The 25202-nt window shown below is 51.2% G+C and overlaps 7 protein-coding genes across 7 annotated transcripts; 4 read left to right on the top strand and 3 right to left on the bottom strand.

Annotated features, from left to right (window-relative positions):
- Positions 1-2397: 2397 nt before the first annotated feature.
- Positions 2398-3181, top strand: HO133_003842 (uncharacterized protein; the record flags this gene model as incomplete). The annotated part of the gene is made up of 2 exons (XM_037294764.1): positions 2398-2712; positions 3056-3181. The coding sequence occupies 2 exons, from the start codon at positions 2398-2400 to the stop codon at positions 3179-3181; spliced, it is 441 nt and encodes a 146-aa protein (XP_037149452.1).
- A 1959-nt stretch (positions 3182-5140) lies between these two features.
- On the bottom strand, positions 5141-6560 carry HO133_003841 (uncharacterized protein; the record flags this gene model as incomplete). The annotated part of the gene is made up of 6 exons (XM_037294763.1): positions 5141-5489; positions 5548-5578; positions 5638-5702; positions 5755-5872; positions 6223-6298; positions 6360-6560. The coding sequence occupies 6 exons, from the start codon at positions 6558-6560 to the stop codon at positions 5141-5143; spliced, it is 840 nt and encodes a 279-aa protein (XP_037149451.1).
- An 838-nt stretch (positions 6561-7398) lies between these two features.
- HO133_003840 (uncharacterized protein) lies at positions 7399-8798 on the bottom strand (the record flags this gene model as incomplete). Its single annotated transcript, XM_037294762.1, has 3 exons — positions 7399-8031; positions 8081-8407; positions 8508-8798. 3 exons carry the CDS (start codon positions 8796-8798, stop codon positions 7399-7401), a joined length of 1251 nt encoding a protein of 416 aa, XP_037149450.1.
- A 338-nt stretch (positions 8799-9136) lies between these two features.
- Positions 9137-10910, top strand: HO133_003839 (uncharacterized protein; the record flags this gene model as incomplete). The annotated part of the gene is made up of 7 exons (XM_037294761.1): positions 9137-9161; positions 9249-9289; positions 9381-9407; positions 9488-9563; positions 9625-10155; positions 10207-10630; positions 10682-10910. The coding sequence occupies 7 exons, from the start codon at positions 9137-9139 to the stop codon at positions 10908-10910; spliced, it is 1353 nt and encodes a 450-aa protein (XP_037149449.1).
- A 593-nt stretch (positions 10911-11503) lies between these two features.
- HO133_003838 (uncharacterized protein) lies at positions 11504-16297 on the top strand (the record flags this gene model as incomplete). Its single annotated transcript, XM_037294760.1, has 6 exons — positions 11504-11540; positions 11609-11760; positions 11822-11945; positions 12002-12190; positions 12248-16206; positions 16268-16297. 6 exons carry the CDS (start codon positions 11504-11506, stop codon positions 16295-16297), a joined length of 4491 nt encoding a protein of 1496 aa, XP_037149448.1.
- Positions 16298-16676: 379 nt separating this feature from the next.
- HO133_003837 (uncharacterized protein) lies at positions 16677-21217 on the top strand (the record flags this gene model as incomplete). Its single annotated transcript, XM_037294759.1, has 5 exons — positions 16677-16694; positions 17135-17170; positions 17234-18256; positions 18618-18810; positions 18888-21217. 5 exons carry the CDS (start codon positions 16677-16679, stop codon positions 21215-21217), a joined length of 3600 nt encoding a protein of 1199 aa, XP_037149447.1.
- Positions 21218-21808: 591 nt separating this feature from the next.
- On the bottom strand, positions 21809-23744 carry HO133_003836 (uncharacterized protein; the record flags this gene model as incomplete). The annotated part of the gene is made up of 4 exons (XM_037294758.1): positions 21809-23023; positions 23076-23357; positions 23413-23623; positions 23674-23744. The coding sequence occupies 4 exons, from the start codon at positions 23742-23744 to the stop codon at positions 21809-21811; spliced, it is 1779 nt and encodes a 592-aa protein (XP_037149446.1).
- Positions 23745-25202: the final 1458 nt, after the last annotated feature.

The raw sequence follows: 25202 nt of genomic DNA, 5'->3' as shown, positions 1-25202 counted from the left end.
ACGGCCCAAAGTCAACTGTTACGGTCACTGTGACTCCGTCATCAAGCACATGCGGAACGACTAAAACCAGTTCGAAGCACACAACACACAGCACAGTCCCCTCGAGTAGCCACCATTCATCCGTTCATTCTTCGAGTACTCGCTCTGGTAGCGTGCACTCATCCATTCATTCAACATCATTAACAAGCAGCCACCACTCAACTCCCTCCCCCGCTACTCCATGGAGTAGCCACCTGTCATCCTCCGTGCACTCGAGCACATCCTCATCTCACTGGTCGCGCCCAACTTCATCCTCCGTCAAGGGTTCCTCCAGCTCGGTTCACCCATCGTCGTCTGCTGCTTCTAGCGAGATCTCTTCCTCTAGCAGCTCCGTCAAGCCTACGATTCCGAGTAGCTCTAGCGTGATTTACTCAACCTCAGCGCATCCATCTTCGTCTGCGAGCTCCAGCAAAATTCCTTCGAGCTCAGTGCACCCAGCATCATCTGCTAGCTCTAGCAAGATATCCTCATCCCGCAGCTATAGTAGCTTAATTGAGACTCCTTCCAGCAGCTCCGTGCACCCATCTTCGTCGAGTAGCTCGGTCAAAGCTCCTGCTCCCACCAGTTCGGTACACCTATCCTCATCTGCCAGCTCAGTCCAGTTCTCTTCCTCCAGCTCGGTCAAGACCGCTTCCTCCAGCAGCTGGGAGCGTCCTTCCTCATCCTCTTCAAGCAAAGTTTCTTCAACTAGCAAGGTAGGCGTCTTCGAAGAATTCCCTGGCTGATAAGCTCCACAACATTAGTCATCCCTGGAAGAAGATGACAGCCTGGACTACTCCATAGATGAAAACCATCCAAGAGAAGAAATGCTGACTTCGCAATTTTAAATAGGTTACCTCTTCTAGCCAAACAATCTCTTCGAACTCTGCACACCCAATTTCATCTTCGTCAAGCAAGATCTCGCCTTTGAGCTCAGCAACTAGCGTTTCATTAAGTGTCGAATCACCGGTCAGCTCCCATTCCAGCTCAAGCACTCCTTCAAGCGTGCACTCGGCTTCTCCCTCAAGCAGCAGCCACTCTACCAGTGTATCAAGCAGCCCATTAAGCAGTGCGACGACTCTTTTGCCTAGCAGTAGCCACTCGAGCCTCTCATCAAGCAGCAAACCGGCCTCGTCATCGAGCTCCTCCATTAGCATTCACTCGATTGTGCCATCAACGAGCTTCTCAAGCGCTTACTCAACTGGTTCATCGAGCTCCTTCAGCAGCATCCACTCGATTGTGCCATCAACAAGCTCCTCAAGCGCTCAATCGACTGGTCCATCGAGCTCCTTCAGCAGCATCCACTCGATTGTGCCATCAATAAGCTCCTCAAGCGCTCAATCGACTGGTCCATCGAGCTCCTTCAGCAGCAGCCACTCGACTGTGTCATCAACGGGCTCCTCAAGCGCTCAATCGACTGGTCTATCGAGCTCCTTCAGCAGCATCCACTCGATTGTGCCATCAACAAGCTCCTCAAGCGCTCAATCGACTGGTCCATCGAGCTCCTTCAGCAGCATCCACTCGACTGTGTCATCAACGGGCTCCTCAAGCGCTCACTCGACTATTCCATCGAGTTCCTCCAGCTCTAGCACTGCGTCTTTCACCTGCACTGCCTCCCCGGCCGCCCAAACCGGCTTCACAGGCCCAACCAAGCTCAACGGTGCAATCCAAGCACCTGATGGATCCACCTACTTGACTGTGCACTTCCAAGCTGGCAACACCCTTGATACCGCTTTCTGTGCTGAACAATGCCTGGGAGATGCCGCTGCCGGATGTAAATTCTTCAATGCTTACTTGGGCTACACCAACGGTCAGATCGATGGTACCCACTGCGCTGAGTACACCACCACATATGGCTCTCCATATGACACCAATGTTGGACAATATCAAGGCAACTCATACTATAGTGTCGGTTGCAGCTATGGATACAGCTTGGTTTCGAGCTCTAGCTCTTCGTCTATTGTTTCATCAACCTCGTCAAAAACTAGCTCAGCCAGCACCATCCAAAGCTCGATTGTGCCGTCCACCTCCAGCGCACCTCGAAGCTCCGTGACATCTTCAGGCCCCAGCTCTTCTCAGAAGATGGTTGTCCTTTCCAGCTCTTCTCAGACGACGGCTGTCCCTTCCAGCTCTTCTCAGACGACGGCTGTCCCTTCCAGCTCTTCTCAGACGACGGCTGTCCCTTCCAGCTCTTCTCAGACGACGGCTGTCCCTTCCAGCTCTTCTCAGACGACGGCTGTCCCTTCCAGCTCTTCTCAGACGATGGCTGTCCCTTCCAGCTCCAACGCGCCCTCGAGCTCTGACGTCTCATCTACCAACACGAGGAAACACCGTATCCAAACGGCCCAGACCACTACCATCCCAGTGCAAACCTCCACCATGGATGTCATCACCTCTGAGGTCGTCTACACAACGGTCACAAGCTGCCCAGTAGCGAGCACAACTCACACCGAGGGAGGAAGCACTTCGATTGAGGTTGTTACCAGCGTCTCTACCTTCCTCACAACGGATACTGTGACTATCTGCACGAGATGCACTGCTACGACCCCCTCGTTCACACCTGCATCTAGCACCCCCGCTGCTGCTACCACCACTGCTACTGGCTCGGCTGTCAACACGCCTTCTAACTCGGGCTCCAGCGCCGCTGCTAGCACCCAGTCTTCCGCCGTCAGCTCGCCTGCTCCTACGACTATGGTCACATTGAAAGCTTCGACCGCGGCTCCCCATCCGACACAGATACTAAGCTGAGATCGAGATATTCGGCGACGGTATCTGATAATTGTTGGTCAAGATAAACCTTGCTGTTCAGTCGCATTGAGACGCGTTAGATGGCTCATGCTGGTCAAGGGTCTTGTTGTCCGATTGTGTTGAGCTAGATTAGATGGGTCTTGCTTGACAAGATGGTTTTGTTTTGGTTTTGATCTTTTGGCGTTCTGGAAAAAAAGCAAAAACAGAAAAAAATCGCTCTTTTGTTTGGGATAGACTGGAATATAGAAAACGGAGAGCCTATCTTTTAAATTACTTGAAATCTGCTAAGCTTAGCAGCTTCTCTCCATTGCTTCCAACGTTCAAGAGCATCAGTGACTCCGTCAAGAAGATGATCAATGTAGAAATCCAAGTCATTGTCAAGACTGCCGCTGCAGCCGCTATCTCCCAAACATAAGAGCAACAAGTCGCTGCTCATCGTATCTAACACGGCCAAAGCAAAGCCGATGATCCAGGTCCGATTGATGTGCTCCGGAGAAGAAAACCAAAGGCAATAACTGCCGAAGCTCAACGCGAGATCCGTCGTCGCATTTGCGCTATCACATCACTGTGATCCGACATCGTCGATGCCATCATCTCGGAACAATTCCAGATCCGCCGCTGCGGATCGATTGGAACCGTAGAAGTAACGGAGTCGTAACTCATCTACTGGCCATCGCGCCGCCCTTACCGCTCTTGAAGCCCATCCCTCCACCAGCTCGGGCTCCGATACCAGCAGTCGAGCCGGGCGCCGATTCTCGCCGAAAGAACGTAGACCCTGGACTGTGCTTTCGTGCGGAGTACCTTCTCCCGCGAAAGACGCTGTAAGCGTCTGGTTTAGTAGGTAGGCCGAATCGGACAACTACTTCTTTGGATGTCCGGAATCCTACCGCCGGGCGATGCATCCGGCGCTCCGGGCCGGCCCTGGAGCCCCGACGCCTCTTCCACCTTCATGAGCAACCTCTCAATCTCAACCTCCATCCTCACCCTCTCGGCCCCAGGCGCCGAAATCGCCGGCACCCCCGCCAAAGAGCAACCCCGAATCCGGCCGCTCCCTCGCACGCGGGCGGGACGCTGCCGTTTCTGGCCTGGCGGCCGGAAGCGCTGTGCTCGGTGTTGTTTGCGAATCTGCTGACGGACGCGTCGCCGAAGGGGGGGGGCAGGTTGTGGAGGACGCGAAGAGCTCCTACTTGGATGTCGCGTTGAGTGGGAGTGGGAACAATTTGGATTCGCTGTTGGAGTGGGCGCCGAAGGAGAGGGTGCTGTATGGGAGTGATTTCCCGTACGCGACGGCCGAGGCGGTGTGGAGCGATAAGGTTTTGGAGGGGTATGAGGTTGATGGGGGGATGAGGGAGGCGATTTGTTGGGAGAATGCTTTGAGGTTGTTTCCAAGGCTGGCGGGGAAAGAGGGAAAGTAGGGTCGGAAGCTGTAGTCGAATATTTGACCACATCTATCCAACCCAGCCTTTATACGATATGAAAGAACGGCACACCAACATTGGAAAACAACTGCGCTAGCAAAATTGAATTGGGCCTAGGATTTTCTTTTTTTAAATGGTAGACCAAATAGAGAGAGCATGATAGACACTGGAACAAGTACTCAGATTCGACAGTATAACTCGTCTTCTGACCCTGATCTTTCCCACGAACCCCTAATTTCCGAGACTTTTCGTCGGGTGCCTACATATTGATACACCGCACCGGGAACCATCGTGGGAATGGGTTTTGCTACCCCTCTCCCCTGATCGAAAGGAAAACCCTTTTGCTAGGCTGGTGTCTTGTGTGTTGGGTATGTTGGTGCCTTCGTCGGGGTCGATGGTACAGGATGTTGTGTTTCCGATCGGGCATAGTGGCGCGTACTCGCTTGGTTGGGTCTGTGCCGTGTGTGTACTGTACTATACTGGTACTGGGGGTTCGAGAGGGCTTCTGCGGGGTTTTGACGTTGGGTTTTGCGTGGGTGTGTGTTTTGTTGTTTTGTTTAGTTTTGTTGTGTTTTGTTTTGTGTTGTTTGATATTGGTTTTTTTCTCACGTTCTGGCTTTCCACTATTGTCCGCCGTCTGTTCGCATTCGCACAACATGTACGGTTAGTATAGCAATCACGAAATTATATGGAAGAGTTCTCGAATGGATGTAATTTGCCCTCTTGAGAAGGAGCGCTAGTCACGGGAAGAGTTTTTTTCCTCGCCTACGGTTCGGTGGCGGTGGGATTGTTGCAAGAAACGCGGGTTTCGATCGCAAAAGCTAGGGATTTCGGAGACTTTTGTCGATGGACTGTGTGTATTAGATAGAATGACATCGACAGATCCGGAAGCCAGCCGTTCTCCATAATCAACTGACAGAGACGAAAGTAAACCATACAACGCTCCTCGAACCCCATCACGGCCCGACCCACTGCCCCCTTTCTAAATCATCATGTTCCACCCTCACATTCAGCTCCACTCGGGGTTGGACCTGGCGCGCCACCAGTGGCATCTGTGGCAGTCTCCTATCCGCGTATAAAACCTGAATAGACGCGTAGGGCGCAATATTCCCCTTGCGAAGACTACTGCTGTCGTTCGTGCTCTTGAACAACAAATGGTTCGGCGGTGGGATCCGATGGAATCTACCACCCCTTGCTGGTGCCTTCGGAGGGGAGCGACCCGCTTTAGTGAGAGTGAAGAAGTTGCGGAAGAGGGGGCGGAGGATGGGGAGGGAGACGAGGATGAGGCTGAGGGCTTGCTCGGCACTGTGGGTGGCCTGTCAGTGGAATGATGAGCGCATTTTCTCAGTATTGGAGGACGAACCATGCCCATTTGACGACGATGACTGCATTCCCTGTCGAGTCTTATTAAGCGAGGGCTCGGAATAGCGTTAGGATAGAAGGTAGCGCTTACAAGTGAAGTCCCTTGACCAGATCTCCTTCAGTGTGATTGCCTTTGCGACAGCGCACATTGCCGTACTGGAGATAACATGAGCAGATTTTGCTCGGTGATTTAACCGGGAGGACTCACAATACACCCAAGCCCATCAGAACACACAGCGCAACCTTAGTCCTCGTATTCATTTGCATTCGATATAACACGAAGGTAGGAATCCCCGAACAGACGAGATCGGTAAATGCATCGAGGCCTGCAAGAAGCTCTTAGCATCCATTGCCAACCACGAAACATTTATCTTACTAAAAGCAACGTAGGTAGTGGTGTAAGCTGTTTTCGGCGAGTAACACCTCCCGTTGACCTTTGGATCCCACAACGCGTTCAACGGTCTACATTCCGCGAGCAACATAGCCAACTGGGCGACGTGAATAGCGCCCACGAGCGCGATGTTGACCCAGAGGAAAGTAGCGATGCGCCTTTCAACCCTATCGATAACACGGAGGACGCAAAGACACAGCGAGGCTTTGACGAGTCCGAGACAGACGATGTGTTGGGCTTGCGCGGCGATGCTCCACTGTATCGTTGCATAAGCTCTGGCGGGACCGAGACATTCGATGTGCTTTCCAAGACCTGTGTGAACCCATTTGGTGACGAGAAAGGGATCTGGGAGGCCGATGATCTGCTCCGCCTCATCAGTACAAGTATCTGCATGCCCCATCCTAGAACGGTGGAAAGCTTACGACGCTCGCGACGAAGGTATAGTCGTCCCAATAGAACCCTTTGCCGAACTTTGTTCTACAGTACAGTCGCAGCGACACGACAATAATGGCTACGATTGTAAAGAACCATTCCATCGCCAGAAGGCTAGATTGCTGGGACTCTTGGCATAGCATTTCGAGCTGCGCTGGAGACATCTGGAGAGCCATTGATGCAGAGCTCATGTTGTTGCTAGCAGACCAAGAGCGGTCGCGAAACATTTAATGATGAAAATTGAATATGAGCTATGATGCCTGCTAAAAGAGACCTTTAACAGAATATATAAAGGTATACTCATGCGTCCAAGAGAAGGCGTTGTGTGCCTTGTAGGCTGTGCCGTTAAAGTGCCAAACGGTTGCTGCGAGTTGAAGGCTGAGTCTTACCTGCATAGGCGTGACGCAAGTATTCCACGCTAGAAAAACAAAGCACGGCTCCGAATACCTAATTGGTTTTCAAAGTGGACATCGATGGCCATGGGACTAACACGGGGAAAACTGGGCCTTCTTGATAGCGATTTGCTGACCTCCTTCGACGTTAGGTACAATTCGAGAGTCGGGATACGTCTTATATATTCTGTTTTTGATGACATGGCTACCAAAGCTCGGTAATTTGTGAGGCTCGGCAGGAGTCGCTTGTACTAAGAGTTCGCATGCGGCAACAAATAGAAGAAGAGTCATGGAGATTGTGCATAAACAATTGTCCGAGCATGTTTTGATGCGTGGTAGATATTGAGGGGTAGAGAGTACTTACGGATGTGTTTGTACTAGCGGCACTAGAGGGCGATTGACGGCAACCCAGCCAGTTGGGATTTGGGAAGCGCCAAATTGTAGCTGCAGTAGAGAAAATCATACATATGGTATTGAGACTGCTTGAAATATTTCACTCCCGATTTAGAAGCCATCCAAGGGCCGTGTTAATATGTCTGTTCAGGAATGAACGTGTGTGTGCAAGAGAGAATGACTGAAGCAGAATACACGCTTCACTTCCCCATTCTTTGCGCCCGGTCATTGCCTATTGTTCATCTCAGACTTTCTCGTGAGTCAACCACTGAATGTCGCGATCAGAGAATCTGAAGCACGCCAGCGCAACGAGAATGTTCGTCGCAGGATCGAAGTGACGAAATATCGCGTCGCGAAGCTCGGTGGGCAAACGCTCAAATCCACCTCTCAGCCGAAGCCCCATGTTCGTGAAGGTGGTGAAGAAAGAAGGTCTAGGCGCAAGATGGTGCAGGATGAGTTTGCGCAGGTTGAACGGTAGGTAGCTTTCATCCTCCTTTGACTGATCAATGACGTCCTCGAAAGAGCGATAGAAGCCACACCGAGGCTCCACGAGGATCTGCTTGAGCCTGGCGGTCGGCCAGGTTGGAGCGATGCCTTTGTGGCGCAGAAGGTGCCAAGTAGCCGTGATAAGAGGCGGGTAGTCGCGAAACTCAACGCGATCCAGGATGTTAAGCATAAGTTCAGCGGGAAGTTGGTAGATGGGGAGAGCGTAAAGCGCCTGGAGTTGCAGCCCAGCCTGGAAACGCTCTTCAATTGACTTTCTTGCTCCGTTGTCCTGCCTCGGAACCGTCGAGTGGGGCATATTGCTTTTGGGAAGTTCGGGAGATCTGAGAGAGACCTTGCCAGATGTATTCCGAGAGATGCCAGGCAAACACTGCTAGGACGATCAGGTAGATGCCGGTTGGTAGCAAAGATCTTGGAAGCACGTTGAGTAGGAACGGGTCCAGGACTGTGAACGCGATCAGCTCACCACGATCGCAACTAGAGAAGAGTTCTGGCTCACTGATGTCGACATTCACAGGCGGAACATCTTGCATAAGCGTCTTATTGGTGGTGAAGTAATCTGCAGCAGCAAACACTTGAAGGAGAAGAAGAGATTCTGGATTGCTATCCACTCGGTGATAATCAGGACTCTGATCTGGTGCAAGAATAGTCTGACGTGAGTCAGAGTAATCAGCGAGAGAAGTGATTAGCTCTGGCGTGTCGAAAACTTCTTGTAATTGGTAAGTGTTGAGTGTGAAGGAAGTTGGTTGCTATTTTCACCCTGTCAGTATCCAGCCAACAACGATACCATCTTCCTATGAATGTAGATTTCGATGAAGAAGAGTGAGAAATAAGTGTCCAGAGACTCACCGTTGCCGCCCAGCAGATGCGAACTTCGTAGCGCTGGTGCTGCGTCAGTTTGTCAAGTAGAAACCATGCTGCAATGCCTTTTGGACTGGCAGACTTTGGAAATGCTGCTGATAGCTGGCGGCGTAGTGTTGGGTTTGAGGAAGACAACACTTCGAGCTTAAGGTCTTCAAGATTCGGATGCTGTTGAGAGATTTGAATAGCTTCTGGTGCAAGGAAGATAGTCTTCTCTACGTTGCCATGGACTAGGAAAATGCACCAGGCTAGACTTTGCAGATATGCCAGAAGCCGCATAGCTGGGTATGACTATACTCACTTGCAGCCAATTGCCTCTTTGGATGGATCCCCGAGCATCTTCTAGTAAGCGTTGGCAAACTTAAGGATGTGCTCGGCTGCGCGGATTTGCAAGACATGTTGTTTGATACGGCCACATGCGGTAGTCCACCTTCGGTTAGGCTTGTTGATCGCTTGCTTCGCGCTTTCTGCAGGGGACAACAACAGAAGCTACACACAAACTTTCTCATTCACCACGACACTCTCCACAATCTGCAGCCAACCCCGACTTGCTGCTTCTTGTGACATCAAACACCTCTTTACAAGACATCTGTCAAGGTCTTATACCTGCTTTCACCATGAGAGAAGTCATCAGCTTGAACGGTGAGTCCCCACAAATACGCGCCTCTGCGTCCTCCTGTGCTCCTCTACCCAAGTAGCAATCAAGGTACTGACTCTAAACGCGCACAGTTGGCCAAGCCGGCTGCCAGATTGCTAATTCCTGCTGGGAGGTGAGCAACTTGATGCATTTTGGGACGCTCGCACAAATAGCGGGGCATTCTGTCGAAAATGCTCGAGGGTCAGACTAACAACTGGTGATAGCTCTACTGCTTGGAGCACGGCATCCAGGTGTGTACTGATCTTTACTCTGCTCTCCATGGAACGTACAGCTGGTTTCGAGTGTTTGCTGACGCGTTTTGTGTTCTCAGCCTGATGGATACCTCACCGAAGAGCGCAAAGCCGCCGACCCAGATCAGGGGTTCAGCACCTTCTTCTCCGAAACTGGTATGAAACTATCAACACCACTCTTGGCACACAATAAAGTTGCTAATAGAATCTTTTCTAGGCCAAGGCAAATACGTCCCTCGTACCATCTACTGCGACTTGGAGCCCAATGTTGTCGACGAAGTCCGTACTGGTACCTACCGAGACCTTTTCCACCCCGAACAGATGATCACTGGGAAGGAAGATGCGTCCAACAACTATGCTCGTGGTCACTATACTGTCGGAAAGGAGTTGATTGATCAGGTGTTGGACAAAATCCGTCGTGTTGCGGACAATTGCTCCGGTCTACAGGGATTCTTGGTGTTCCACTCATTTGGGGGGGGAACTGGATCCGGTTTCGGTGCTCTGCTCATGGAGCGTCTGTCCGTGGACTATGGCAAGAAGTGCAAGTTGGAATTTTGCGTCTACCCTGCTCCTCAAGTCGCTACCTCCGTTGTTGAGCCCTACAACTCCATCCTGACCACTCACACCACTCTCGAGCACTCGGACTGCAGTTTCATGGTCGACAACGAGGCTATCTATGACATCTGTCGTCGCAACTTGGGCATTGAGCGACCCAATTACGAGAACCTGAACCGATTGATTGCCCAAGGTACTTTTTTCAAGCATAGGTATAGAGGCTAGCGCTGACGATGATCCCTAGTCGTGTCTTCAATCACCGCCTCTCTCCGCTTTGACGGCTCACTCAACGTCGATCTCAACGAGTTCCAGACCAACCTGGTGCCATATCCCCGTATCCACTTCCCTCTTGTCGCATACTCGCCAGTCGTCTCCGCTGCCAAGGCATCACACGAGGCCAACTCTGTCCAGGAGATCTCGATGTCGTGTTTCGAGCCCAACAACCAGATGGTGAAGTGCGATCCTCGCAACGGAAAATACATGGCTACTTGCTTGCTCTACCGTGGTGATGTCGTACCGAAAGATGTTCACGTTGCCGTTGCTACGCTCAAGACCAAGAGCACTATTCAATTTGTCGACTGGTGCCCAACTGGATTCAAGATTGGTATCTGCTACCAGCCACCCCAGATGGTGCCCAACGGAGATCTTGCTAAAGTCAACCGCGCCGTGTAAGTGGTGACTTACCTTTTTTCCCAATCAGGACACTGACCTGTGACTAGCTGCATGCTGTCCAACACTACCGCCATTGCTGAAGCCTGGTCCGCTCTCTCCCACAAATTCGATCTCATGTACTCGAAGCGTGCCTTTGTTCATTGGTACGTTGGTGAGGGTATGGAGGAGGGCGAGTTCTCCGAGGCCCGTGAGGACTTGGCTGCTCTTGAACGTGATTACGAGGAGGTTGCTACAGACTCTGCCGAGGGTGAGGAAGGTGGTGAAGCCGAGTATTAGACGGTCAGTCGCAGGTCTTTGGAGCTCGCCTCAGCTCCAGCTCTACGTCTTGGTCACATCAAATTGCTCCCCGTGGCCGGCGTTGTTGAGTCTTGTGTGTTCGGATCCTTTTGCAAATGGTTCTAGATCTTCCTGACGTGCAAATGTGTGAAGAAAAGACGTGGATGATTCAATGAAGCGGGTGTCTGCTTTAAAGCGAAGTTGAAGTAAAGTAAATCAATGAAATCCAATGCTCCATGATATGCTTGCCTACTTTACTATCCCAATAATAGAAAGCTTGAATTGGACTCAGCCAATTGCAGCGACTGAGCACGATTACAGTGTCTTGGCATCTTGGCATTTGTTTTCTCGATCATCAAAAACGCTGATCCCTGCTTTGGTGCTTGGGGGCAACAACCAAGCCAGCCCAAAGTAGAGAGCTCTTCCACAATTAGGTGCACTTGACCATATATCATTTGCACTTGGGTTAGCGTCTCCAGCATCGAGCTTGATCGAGCTTTATCGAGCTCTATATATGCAGTGCCTAAGCCTCTCTGTCGACACTGAACAAGAAACCCGTTCTCCGCGGTGGACGGCGAAACATCGCCAAAGCCATGGCTGACGTGGAGTCGCAGCAACGAGAGGTGCAGCGTACGTAAAGCTTCAAAATCCGTTATCTTTTGCCGAATCAGTTGAAGCTGACTGCGTTTCGAATCTAGAGCATCCTAACCTTCACCTGAGCCCCGAGGAGCGACGCCTTTTCGGCCAACTGTTTTCCGCCGCGGATACCGAAAAGATTGGTGTGGTAACGGGAGAGGTGGCAGTGAAGTTTTTCGAAAAGACACGACTACCGCCGGATGTGCTAGGAGAGGTGGGTATACTGGAAACCACGAGAGCTCGAGAATCGTGCTGACCCAGGCAACATCATACAGATCTGGCAAATTGCGGACAGCGAGAACCGGGGGCTACTCACACCTGCTGGATTCGGCATTGTTCTGCGATTGATCGGATACGCTCAGGCAGGACGGCCAGTCTCAGCTGAGCTTGCATTGAAACGTGAGTGGATCCTATAAAACACAGGCGAGACGGGGAATTGACCACGCGTCTCATAGCTGGTGGACCTCTGCCTAAGTTCGATGGCATCACAGGACCTCCAGGACCACCACAGGCGCAGCCACAGGCACAGCCTTTGCAAGCTCAAAACAGTGGCCCCATCAGAGTTCCTCCGTTGACTCCGGACAAGGTTGCGCAGTATTCATCTCTCTTCGAAGAGTCGGGTGCGCAAAATGGAATACTATCAGGTATGGTTTTCTCCTGCCCCACTACTCAGGAATTGATTGCTGACTCTAAATGCGCAGGCGAAACCGCAAAGCAAATATTCGAGCGAGCCAAGCTGCCTAACGATGTGCTCGGACGCATATGGAACCTTGCAGACAGGGAGCAGAAAGGGCATTTGGGGCTGACGGAGTTCATCATTGCCATGCATCTTCTGGCCTCCTACAAGAACGGATCTATGCGCGCCCTACCACAGATACTACCCTCCGGGCTGTACGAAGCGGCAGCCAGACGAGGTGTTGCGCGACAAGTAACAGGCTCCCGACCAACATCGGATGGCTTTCCACCATCTGCGGTACCCAAGCAGTTTACAGGCACAGGATATCCAGCCCAAGCGTCACCTGCAGCTCGCCCACAGCAACCACCCTTTCAGCAACCGACTTCGACTGGAGATCAATGGGCTGTCAGTCCTCAAGACAAAGCACAGTTTGACCGGATTTACGCTACTGTTGATACACAAAACCGCGGATACATAACAGGAGAGCAAGCAGTGGGCTTCTTCAGCAACTCCAGGTTACCGGAGGATGCGCTTGCGCAGATTTGGGATCTCGCCGATATCAATTCCGAGGGCCAGCTCAATCGAGATGAATTTGCGGTAGCAATGCACCTCATCAAGCAACAGCGTAGTAAAGGAGATGGCAGAGATGTCCTACCACAAAGTCTGCCTGCCAATCTAATACCACCAAGCATGCGTCGTCAGCCTATAGCGCCGCAGCAGCCCACCGCCCCGGTCTTTGATAATGCTGCAAACATTAGCGCGCCAAAATCGGCGTCCGAGGATTTGTTTGGTCTCGACGCATTCTCGGCCCCATCATCTCCACCATCACAGCCGCAGACTAGGACGACTGGCGACTCTGCGTACACTGCGACACCACCTCGAAATACAAACTCACCAGTGCCTCAAGCATTCCAGCAACAACAATCACAGCCTCAGCCATTCCCGCAACAACAATCGCACTTTAAGCCATTCGTCCCATCGTCATCTTTTGGGCAAGCTATGATGACTCCTCAAGGCACTGGTACATCAGCAAGCACAGCCAGTCCTGTGGTGCAGAGCCGGGGTCTCCCACAGCAGCAACAAAAACAGCCCTCTGCCATGGATGATCTACTCGGAGACAACGATCCTGAAGTCAGCAAAAGGCTCACTAATGAGACATCGGAGCTTGCTAATCTATCTAACCAGGTCAGCAGCTTGACTGGTCAAATGCAAGATATCAAAACAAAGCGCAGCTCTACGGAGCACGACTTGTCTCAAGCACAATCGCAAAAGCGAGATTTTGAAGATCGTCTCACTCAGTTGCGATCTGCGTATGAGCAGGAGGTTAGAGAGGTCCAGGCGCTGGAGGAACGTCTGAGAGGCTCTAAGGGTGAGACACAGAAGCTTCAACAAGACACGGCAATGATCCAAGGCACCCACGAGGATCTTCAGAATCAACATCGACAGATCAGCGATGCCTTCCGTATGGATCAGAATGAGAACTCTAGTCTGAAGGAAAAGATTCGCCAAACAAACGCAGAGATTAGCGAGATGAAGCCGCAGCTTGAGAAGATGCGATCTGATGCCCGACAGCAGAAGGGTTTGGTAGCGATCAACAAGAAGCAGCTCGCTACTAACGAAGCTGAACTGGAGAAGGCAAAGGCCGATCTAGAGACAGCTACAAGAGAACACGAGGAAGCTGCGCGAGAGCTGGAGCAGAGTAAACGCGACCTGGAGGCTTCTTCTCAAGCTGTTTCTGAAGCGAAATCTCAAGTTCGAAGTCCGCCAGCCGCAGTAGCCAGTCCTGCTACATCCACCGCAAGCATGAACCCTTTCTTCCGTCGATCTTCCAACGCCACAACCGAGAAGGGTATGTCCCCCTTTCAGACGCAGGTTATTGCATCCCCCAATCACAACGCCTTTGACAGCTTTTTTGGGCCTTCTCTTGGTTCGTCGAATCAGACTACTGGCCATCCACCGTCCACCTCTTTCAAAGACGACCCCCCTAATACCCACCGTGAAGCACCTGAGCAATCAATGGCTTCAAACCAGTCTCAAAACTCGTCATACGGTCCAGACATTCCCACTCCATCGGGTTCGCCGCCGCCTCTATCTAGTTTTAGTGATTCCCCTCAAATCATCAGCGAGCCGCCGGCGCCTCCGCAGTCTCGACAGATCACTTCCAGCTTTTTGCCATTTCGACCTAGTGTGGAGCGCTCTGACTCCGAGAGTCCATCAGTGAGAGCTAATCCTCCTGCAAGCCGCATCGGTGACAGGTCCGAGTTAGAGGGGTCGACAGAAAGGCAGACTTCGACCGCTGAACCTTCCATACCCGAATCACCAAGGCAGCACTTCGCAGAGATGGCTGCGAAGCCTCCTCAGGCAGAAGCATCGCGATTTGCCCCACCGTCTTCACAGCAGACCCCCACGGCGTCCAGTGAAGGCATTCGACAGCAAGAAGTTGCCGTTCCCGATGAGATGGCTGAGTCCTCTGGTATGCCAAGCGCGACCAGGGATGTTCCTGGTGCGTTCCCTGGGGACGAGACGCCTGAGCCTGAGCCCAGCTTCTACCAATCTGTCAAGACACCGTACAGTAGCTCGAAGCTTGATCCTCGCGTCGACTCTGAACCCCGAGGCGGTTTAGTGGGGTCTACGAAGGAGCCATCAAACAACATATCTGAAGGTGTACCAGCTAGCAATGATCCTTTTGCTAGGGCCAGTGACGATTCGCGTACTCCTGTCACTGCCAAACATGACTTCGACTCGGCTTTTTCGGGTTTTGGGGACGATGTAGAAGCGCCAAAGCAGAGTGATAGGAGCATAACAGCTAATGGCTTTGAGTCGGCCGAGCCACCCAAGTCTCATGGCGAGTTTCCTCCGATCCAGGAGTTCGGTGCAGAAGGTGAGAGTGATAGCGATGAAGATCCTGGCTTTCGTGACAACTTCACAGCTCACTCTGCCAATCGCGCTGCGGAGTCTGGACCCAACCAGGCCTTACAGGCTCCACCTGCATCCGATGGTATCGGGATGGCGCCAACTCGTCCTCCTTTTGGTTCTACTGACACCAATACCAGTCAACTGCCCACGCCTGGCGCTCAGACATCGCCACCAACATATGATCAGACAGTGGGATCTCCACTTGGTGAAGCTGGTCATCGCAAAGAGTCGAACCAATTCCCGGCAGAGTATAGCGGCCTACTACCTTCACGTGCTGATCCTACCTCGTCTACAAACTCGCCACCTCTGCAATCAGCTGCCGCATCGCCCGTTGCCTCAACAGCTGGCATTGATAGAGGCCTGAACTTCTTCGGCGAAGACACAACGGAGCAAGCAGCAGGCCATGCCACCATCGGCTCCTCATTCTCACACGACCATTCCCCAATGTCTCCGGGCGCCTCAACAGCCGCACCTTATGCCTACACTCACACATCATCGCCGCCACAACAGCAATCCCAGACTACTAATCCTCCAGTCCCAGCCAAAGCTCCCATGCACGACGATTTTGATGACGAATTTGGTGATCTTTCCGAAGCAAAAGAAGCTTCCGAAAAAGGCGATGATGACTTTACCTCTGCCCGTCACAACGATTTTGAAGATTTCAACCCCGTGTTTGACTCACCCGCGGCATCGCGTCATACAGCGCAATCCTCAAGCACGTTCCCCAACAATGACTCCTTCGCGGATTTTGAATCCTCCATGACGGGCGCCGGTTCCTCTTCGCGTCAACAACAAGGGGTACAACAGACACCATCACATGACTGGGATGCGATTTTCTCTGGATTGGACACGCCGCAGAACAATGGCGTGCCAGGTGGACATGGCAATGGGTTTCCCAGTCCGCCGAGGGAGCAAAGTGGGAAGGCCGCAGAGAAGCCGGCAACGAAGAGGACGATGACGGAAGATACAACAATGGACGATCCGATTTTGAAGGACCTGACTGGGATGGGGTATCCGAGAGGAGAGTCATTGCAGGCGTTGGAGAGATTTGATTATAATCTTGATAAGGTACGGTGATCGTCTACCTGTACTGCGAAGAATGGCGGTTCTAACAATGGGTCCGTAACAGGCTGCAGATTTCCTCGCCTCCAAGTCGTAATACGAACTGGGGGACAATCCTTTGCATAGCCTCTACAAACGCTACTTCTGGACAGATGCAAAAGCGAATTCACACATTTCTTTCTTACCATTACTTAGCGAACGCAAATTGCATTTGTACAATGCCAGAATGGTATCAATCAATGTACAGCAGTTCTCGTCAACACCTCTTCTAGCATTGCGGCAGCACGGCGGATATTTTTTGTCTCTATGTCACGCCCGTTGTATGTATGTACCAACACTCGTTTGTGCTGCGGTCTTGATCACGGCCACTTGAACCTGTTTTATCAAAGACAAAAGATCTAAGCTATTGATCGAGCGAATGTATTCATGCATGTTAGACTGTCTACTTAGCGATCAAGATAAGAGGGATCCGAGAGATGACCATGAAAGGCTACGTACGCGTGGTCGGTTCTGGGTGGGAGGGACTTTAAGGGCTAAAGTGGGACCATGTTCGGAGCTCTCCTGGTCCTGTGTCCAGTCTCTATAGAATGCAGTATTTACTCCGAAAATGCGCACTAGATGCTAATGCTTCCGCTCAAATATCATATCAGGAGTCCAAGCTCTGTGCACGATTTGAGTGATACAAAATGCCGTAGCAGCCTTCTTCGGATACGACTGCCTGGTTGGGAACGCACCTTCCTAATGCATGCGGCTGGGTACTTCTCCTTTCTTGGAGTTGCAACCCCCTCCTCGCCTTCAACCATCAACATCATCCATTGACAACATATCCATCAAACAGTCAACGGAACTCTGCTTGGCGAAGACATCAACATTCGATGATCATCACTGTTGTCTATACCTATACCTTTCCGATGACCAATGAAAGACCTCACAGACTGGCAAGGCTGAGTTTCAGCCTGATCTGAGGGAGGTGAGCAGATTTAATTCCCTTGAGCATATGATACACATCTAGAGCTTGCTCACCTTCAGCTAGAAAGCACTCAAGACTTCTACCTCCCCATCCAGCGATCACTTCAAATCGTTGCGCCTAAAAGCAGCACCGCTCTCAAGCCCATCTCCCCTTCGATCCCAATACCTATACAAGACAAATTTGCTTCGGAGCCAGTACCATCAAGACCATCGTCGACGTCACCAGCGGAGTGTTGAGGACTGGCGGATAACTATGGCCGAAGCTTCGGGCACATCCTCCACAGGAGGCACGTCGAAAGGAAAAGAAGACCAATTACATGTTAAAGAGCTGGGGCTCACACAGATTGATGGGCACCCAGAAGATCATCCGTTTGTCGCCGATGTGGTATTTGTCCATGGTCTGCAGGGACATCCCCAAAGAACGTGGCAGTCGAAGTCGAACCCCGATTCCAGCATCAGGGCTCGAAAATTTCGTAGACTCTTTTCCCGGAAAGGCACGGAAGCGATAGCTCATGATGACCCCAAGCCGTTCTGGCCAGCGGATATACTTCCTCAGGACCACAAGGATGTCCGGATACTAACATTCGGTTATGACTCGAAAGTGACGAAAGCGTTTATGGCCCCGACAAGCAAGAATGGCATATTTCAACATGGCAATTCATTTCTGAGAGCTGTAAGCCGTGCCCGAGTCGGCTGTCGTCAACGTCCAATTGTGTTGGTAGCACACAGTCTAGGCGGCCTCGTCGTCAAACAAGCCTTGATTGAGGCGCAGAAACAGATCCATGATCCTGGCTTACTCGATATTAACGATTCTACTCATGCTATCATATTCTTCGGTACCCCACACAGAGGTTCAGATCTCGCGTCATGGGGTCTCCTGCTGAGTACCGTTGCTAAGGTCGCTCAATTCGACACGAATGAAGCCGTCCTCAGAGATCTGGATCCTATGAGCGGGAGCTCCAAATTAGAGGAGATGAGACTGGATTTTGATGATATACTGCAGGACAGTCAACGATTGAGAGAGTTGCATGTATACTCGTTCCAAGAAGAGGAAGGTATGACGGGTACCAAGTTGTTTGGCGGTAAGGTACGTTCATTCGCATATGTCCCACGCGCGCGGCGCGCGCTGTCATGCAAAGCGAAATTCGCAGCGATTTCTGCCCAAATATTCAAGTATGATCAGTATGAGGACAACTTCCTTCGATTAACAAGCACATTCGTATGACACAGTATCCACACGTTCGCAAGAGTACAGCCAGGGCGTTCACGCCGAATGGTTTGGTGGATAACGTTCTCGGCGTCTAGATTGCTAGAGCGTTGTTCAGACCAAGGTCCTCCTTTTGTCGCCTATCTTTCCTGATGTATCAGGCAGACAGATCGTTGCGATTGCCACTATTCTTGACAGCTTGCATAATTTTAGCTCAGATACATGTGCTAACGACTCGAAGGTTGTCTCAAACGAGTCGTCATCCCTGGACTCTCGAAAATACGGTAACGACACCATTCATGCAAATCACATGAACATGTGCCGCTTCAGCACAAAAGACGACGACGGCTATGAAAAGTTTTCTGCCGTCCTTGCAAAGTACATTAGCGAAATAAAGACCAAACAGTCCGAAGCGAAGAATGCACGGAACAATGGTCAGTCCTCACCGGATCTATGGTTTGAGTCTCCTAGTATTGACGGCTCTCATAAGACTAATGCTCTTCTCTTTCAGATATTCTGACTGGACTCGATTTTGCAGAGCGCCGGGCACGAGAATATCAACTGCAGAACTTCGACACGAAACAAGAAACCTTCTCTTGGATCTGGTCATCATCTTCGTTCGTGGAGTGGCTTTCAAGCCAGGACGGAGTGTATTGGATCTCCGGCAAACCTGGAAGCGGGAAGTCGACTTTGGTAGAGCATCTCGTACATCATGACCGGACGAAGCTAGAATTGCAAAAGCGGATACGTCTACATTTTTTTTTCGATTTTCGTGGGGGTAAAGGTATCAACAACAGCTTTGAAGGCTTACTCAGATCCCTTCTCTACCAGCTCTTCAAAGCGATGCCCCAGCTTGAAACACTGGATCCAGATGACAGTAAATATGACTCCTTCTCCAGCTGGCCTGAACGTAAGCTCCGCGATGCTTTGCGTACATCACTTGGGAAAGCCAAGGAAGGAGTGTGTATCTTTGTGGATGGGCTAGACGAATATGAAGGAAGTCTCCTAGAACTCATCCAATTTCTCAAGACCTTAGCTACAAGCGACAACAGTCAGGATACTTCGATCAAAGTTTGTTTGTCAAGCCGTCCCGAACCAATACCTTCACAGTTTCTGCAACATCTCCCAAATCTATCCATGTCAGATCACAATGCATCGGGAATTCAATCGTACTGTCTTTCAACGCTTGAGGAGCTGGAGCCGAAGGTTCTTGAGGGTTTGAACATTTTGCAGGTGTCTCATACTATTGCAGAACGGGCAGAAGGCGTGTTTTTGTGGGCACGTTTCGCACTAGAGGAAATCATACAAGGTCATTCCAGTGGAGAAACCCCCAAAGAAATGTTAGTGAGACTGGACTCAACCCCTCATGATCTAGAAGAGATTTACGATCGCATGTTTCACCGTATGGATGCACCAGCTAAGGAAGAATGTATGATTATGCTACGGCTTGTTTGCTTTGCAAAGAGGCCGCTTGCATGGCAAGAGCTACTTGTGGCTACCGATATTGCCATGAACAAGGATGTGGTCGATAGTGAGCGTATCCGTGGCGATACAGACTCGGCAGTTGCGTCCAAAGTGTACAAAACTTTTACCCAAAGACTCCGTGCAAAAGCTGTGGGACTTCTGGAACTTGTCAAACAAGTCAAACAACAAACAGATGGGTTTGACGAGAGCTTTATTGCACCGAAATTGATACACAAAAGTGTAAGCACATATTTGGACCGGAAAGGATGGCAAACATTAGGAATGCTGCAAGAAGAAAGTATGATCCAACACGAGTCATTTTTCATCAAAACATGCACTCGGTATCTCCATCGTCTCCTGCGTCATTCCAAGTTGGGAAAGAACACCAGTCGTATCGTTTGGGAGGAATGGTTCGATAAGAATATTTCCTACCGGATTTCCAGGGAAGTATCTCAATGGAACGACTCGGCTGGCATGTATTCCTTCTTCACCTATGCTGCAGGCTATGTCTTTGAGCATGCAAAGTCCTTGGAGCGGCATGGGGTCTCTTCATACCCACTACTTGACAGTCATTTGACAGAGCAATTCTATCTACACGTTCTTAAAGTGAACAACTGGGAGCAGAGATCGACGATAGATGTTTGTCAGCCCTGTCTACGAGTACCCTGGAAATTATTGTTTGAGGACTTCGACGCCATCTGCGTGGCATCTCTCCATGGGCTCGAGGCGTACTGCCAAAGTGATTTGGAAACCAGATCACAAGCGCCTGGACAAACTTTTTGGGAACGAGCTTTGAGTTGTGCGCTCTTCGGGTGCTTCTCGCCGGAATTCTATAGAGATGATTTCAGATTCCCGCAAACAGTGACGTTAGCATTACAGAACATTACCACTGTACAGCAACTTCATCTTGAGCAGGCGCTCTCCCTCTTAGTGGGGACGTGGGGGTCCACACCCCATGCTGAGATTAGGAAGTTGGTGTTACAACACGAGTCCATAAAATCCCTCCAGCTTGTCGACCGTGATGGACAGGCCGTCACACTTCTTTGGTTACTCACTCAAGATGGCCTTCACCGCTTTTCGAAGGAGGCTTTTGATTTGTTGATCGAAGGAGCAAATCGCAGAGAAGAAGACGTGCGTCAACGCTGTGGCCCCGAGGGAAATTTGGTAGAGACGTTGCTAAAACAGAGTCCGACCCCTCAGAGGAAGGAAAAGCTGAGGTGGCTTTGCGAGTACTACGAATCAATGTCTTGGCCTTTTGAATACGATCTCGATGAAATCGAAAAAAAGGACTTAATCCTATACAAACACAATCTTTTTCGAGATTCAACTTCGAGGACTTCAAGAGGAAAAGCTCACCTCTCTGAAGGTCGAGCATGATAGCCGTCGATCCGGAAGGGTACCCACGTGCTGCGCGCTTGGGAAACAGAAGCAAATGAAAGGAAACACCCCGAACAGACGCGGAGCATCAGCCGGTGGATTCTTGACCGCTCCTGTCTGTATACTCTGCTCGACTCTTTTTTTTTGCCCGTCGCTCTTTTCTTTCATAAATCTCGCCTGCATGGCATATGATCTCCGATGACGATATTCTCCTGCAAGGAAACGGTAAATTGATCGAGGGGAGATTGGGTACATTGGATGAAAGGTTTTATTCTTCTGGATTTGGGAAGGGACACGTTTGCTTGCTTGCTTGCAGGATACAATAATAGCTATGGGGTTTCAAGTCATCAAATGCCATTCTTCTTTTTCCTTTGAACAAATTGCTATGGAAATGCCGGAGCTGTAGAACTGAATACAAATCTATGAGAGCAAGTCTGTGGAGATGCTCTCCCAATGTCACAATTCGCTTAATATCCGCCGAACGCCTGCGTACGGACCCTGGAGTAGATCCTCTCAGTTATCGTCACACGTTTCGCATGATCGTAGTAAAATATCATGACAATTCTAGCCTAAGACCAAACAAACAATCATTCAATCAAGCCTCCAGGGTACATGTTGCGCGCCGCCTGATGGCTGCTGCTGCTGCTGCTGCTGCTGCTGCTGCTGTGATTGCCCTTGCCCTGTCGGCGGCCGCCCTTGTCCTTGCCCAAACGGCGAAGCGCCCTGTAGATACCCTCCATGCGAAGGATCATGATAGCCCTGTCCGTAGGCGTGGCCACCACCACCGCCATGTGCACCTGGGTAGCCTTGTCCCTGAGCGGGATAATCGTCTTTCGAGGGAGGTTGTGGTGGGTAGGGGTTCTGGCCGGGGTAGCCTGAGCCAGACGACGACGGGCGAGGAGGGTACTGGCTAGGCGTCAGACCCTGCTGGCTTGGGTGGGAGCCCATTGGTGGTGCGGGTGCGTAGGGGTTGTAGGAGCTTTGTTGTTGGGATGGATAGGCTGGGGTGTTCTGAGGGGGTGGAGGATAGCTGTTTTGTGTAGGGGTGCCGTAAGAATTTGACTGCGCGGGTTGCGGCGCGTATTGATTATAGGTTGGAGGTTTGCCTTGTGGTTGGTATGGAGAGTTCTGCTGGCCGTAGTTCGAAGTTTGTGGGGTGTGCTGCGAAGGAGGGTAGGGTTGGGTTTGCTGGCTATAGGCGGGTGTGGACGCGTGAGAGCTAGCATAGGAACTGGAAGGAGGACCTGAGAAGGACTGGTTTGGTTGACCATAATTGCTTGGCGAATTATATTGCCCAGCAGCTGGACTGGAGGATGATGCGTCTTGTGGGCCGTAGCTATCGTGTGGCGGCTTATGATTGGCGTGGTGACCGTGATGACGACCATGATGTTCGCTTGAAGGACCTGGAAAGGACTGGGTCTGTGGTTGGCCGTACGTATTCTGCGAAGCTTGCGTCTGCTGTCCATACAGCGGTGCGCCTGGGCCGTATTGGTTGCCCTGACCGTATTGTGAAGAGCCAATGTGGCCTTGAGCAAGCTGCATCGACTGTATCGTTTCCATGGGCAGTACATTAGCAGATCCTTGTTGTCCTGAGGATTGGTATGACGCTGGTGGAGCTTGGGATGAGTAGCCACCACTGCTGTTCAAGCCTGCATGCTGTGCTTGTTGCTGCTGCTGCTGGTGCTGTACACCCGAAGATCCGTGCTGGCCGGGCGCCTGGTATGATGCTGGTGGAGCTTGGGCTGAATAACCACCGCTGCTTGAGCTTTGCCCACCAGAGGAGTACCCGTAGCTGTTGTTCTGACTCTGCGAAATCAGTTAGCATCTATCGACATCAGCAGAGATTCGCGAGGCTTACCGAAGAGCCATGGTGACCTCCAAGGAAGCTCATGAAACCACCACCGGATTGCTGAGCGGGCGGCTGCTGTTGTGGTTGTTGTTGCTGCTGCGGCTTTCCACCACCATCAAAAAAGCTACCCACCAGCTGTCCCGCAAGACCACCAATGCCGCCAGAGCCACCACTGGAGTTTGAGCTCTGACCAGCATGCTGCCCCCCTAGCAGAGAGCCCGCAAGTCCAACGAGAGGCGATTGGTTCTGGGGCTTATGTTTTCCTCCGGTGATTGCGTTCATCGCAAGATCCTACTCATCGCAGAGTGTTAACCCAATTCTCACAGTTCAAGCAGTGTCCACATACCCCTAATAGACTCCGATCTTTTTCCTCATCCTCTGCTGTTCCATCCACTTTCACCGCGGGCGGCTGTTGGAAAGGATCTGTGTACTGCTGAGGCGTAGGGTCAGGCGTGGGAACAGAAAGCGCTGGCTGGGTTGGCACGTCCCATTGTGAGTGGCCTGTTGCTCGCTGCACGTAGTAGTATTTTCGCGATTGACCTTCCCATTGTGCTAGCCTGTAGACCGTCAGATACGACTACGGGTAACAGCGACGAGTGAGATGTACCAGCCTTCGGGAAGAGCTGGAGGGCCCTTGTCGGGCCCCTCCTGGTTGGTAGGCGTTGGTGGGCGTGTCATGCTGAAAATAATCTTGTTATGGGAGGAGTAAATAACAGTGCACGAGAGAGGGTCTGTGGAATCGAGGAGCGTCAGTGAGATGGTCGAAGCCGTTCAGTTGGTGGTGTGATTTGTGGCTGCGTAAGCCCTAAGGTAGGGGGATGGCCCTAAAAAGAGGCCCCGGAAAGTCGCCGGGATCGGGCCTAGAATCGTTGAAGCCGGGCCGAGGCCCCTAAAGCTACATGTACCTTACAGTGATGTCTTCTAAGAATTTACATATCAAATTATAGCAACAGCAGCTCACATGTAGGAAGTTTGCGGAGTAGCACATCTAAACTGTACGATTTGGCCCATGTAAGCACGCTGCCCCAACCTTTCGGAGCCCTTACGATCCTGCTTCGAATACAGAGGTCTACACCGAAAGTCCTGCACCCGCACTAGTACAGCCCTAACCCTACTTTCAAAAAGCGGACCTATAGAGGGAAGCCTAGAAATATCTTCTCACAGCGCATGAATAGGACTTTAGATACTTCTTTTGGCTTGATAGGGGCATTAAGCCCCGAAACCTAGCTAGAGCTAGGTGCGATTCCGAAGAACTCTAGACGCATTGTCCAGGTAGCCCTTTAGGTGGGGCGTTATCCGAAGTCTGAGCGCAAGAGTCTTGGCGGGTGCAGGACTTTCGGTGCAGACCTCTGTAGTCTCTCACCAAAGCTTCTCTTCAGCCCCAAGGACTCAGGGTGTGCTCTGCCCTTGAATGGACCTTTGTAGAAAGACCATGTAGAGGTGTCTGCCAGCTGAGAAGCTAGAAGTATTTTTGAGGGCGAGTTTGGAGGATTTCTGTTGGTTTTCTGACTGTATCGTCAACAGGGTGGACGAGAATGTACAAGTAGGAGGAGAGGGCATCAATAGCAAAGCAAAGATACATTGAGCTTCGAGGCATAGCTTTGGGCGCAAGGCAAGCAGTCTGCTCCAAGCCTGGTATTATGAGGAGGGATCAGAGGATCATGAGCAGGGAATGTTGGGACTCAGCTCTGTAAAAAGCTGTCCAATGGCTGTCCAATGGTTGTGAATTGCTTCTTCTAAAGGGGGAACCCCGGGTACGCTACTAAGCGAGCGGAACGGCACCCGTCGCTCGAGGTCAAGCATTTCTTCTTCACTTCATACCCCAGATCAGTCCCCGGACATAAGGCATAGCAGTCTTTGTTTGTTACAGAAGATGAGTAGAAAGACAGGAGGCTCGACAAGGAACGACAAATTAAAAGGAAGATATGAAAGGGAGAAGACAGTCTGAAGAGGCAAAGTCTCAGAAGACAGACAGTCTTGCAGCATTGAGAGTGGACCCCCACAGGGTTTGCTTTTCATCGAGACCAAACAACATACATGAGACAACTCTAAAGGCTCAGAGGTAAGTTGCGCATCCAGAGCGAGGCCATCAGTTCAATGATGTACACACTTTCAAAGAATTATGGACCATGAACT

Source organism: Letharia lupina, assembly GCF_014066315.1.
Source record: "Letharia lupina isolate WasteWater1 chromosome Unknown contig_18, whole genome shotgun sequence".
Classification (NCBI taxonomy): Eukaryota; Fungi; Ascomycota; class Lecanoromycetes; order Lecanorales; family Parmeliaceae; genus Letharia; species Letharia lupina.
The sequence above is the reverse complement of the archived record's forward strand: the minus strand, read 5'-3'. Positions and strand labels throughout refer to the sequence as shown.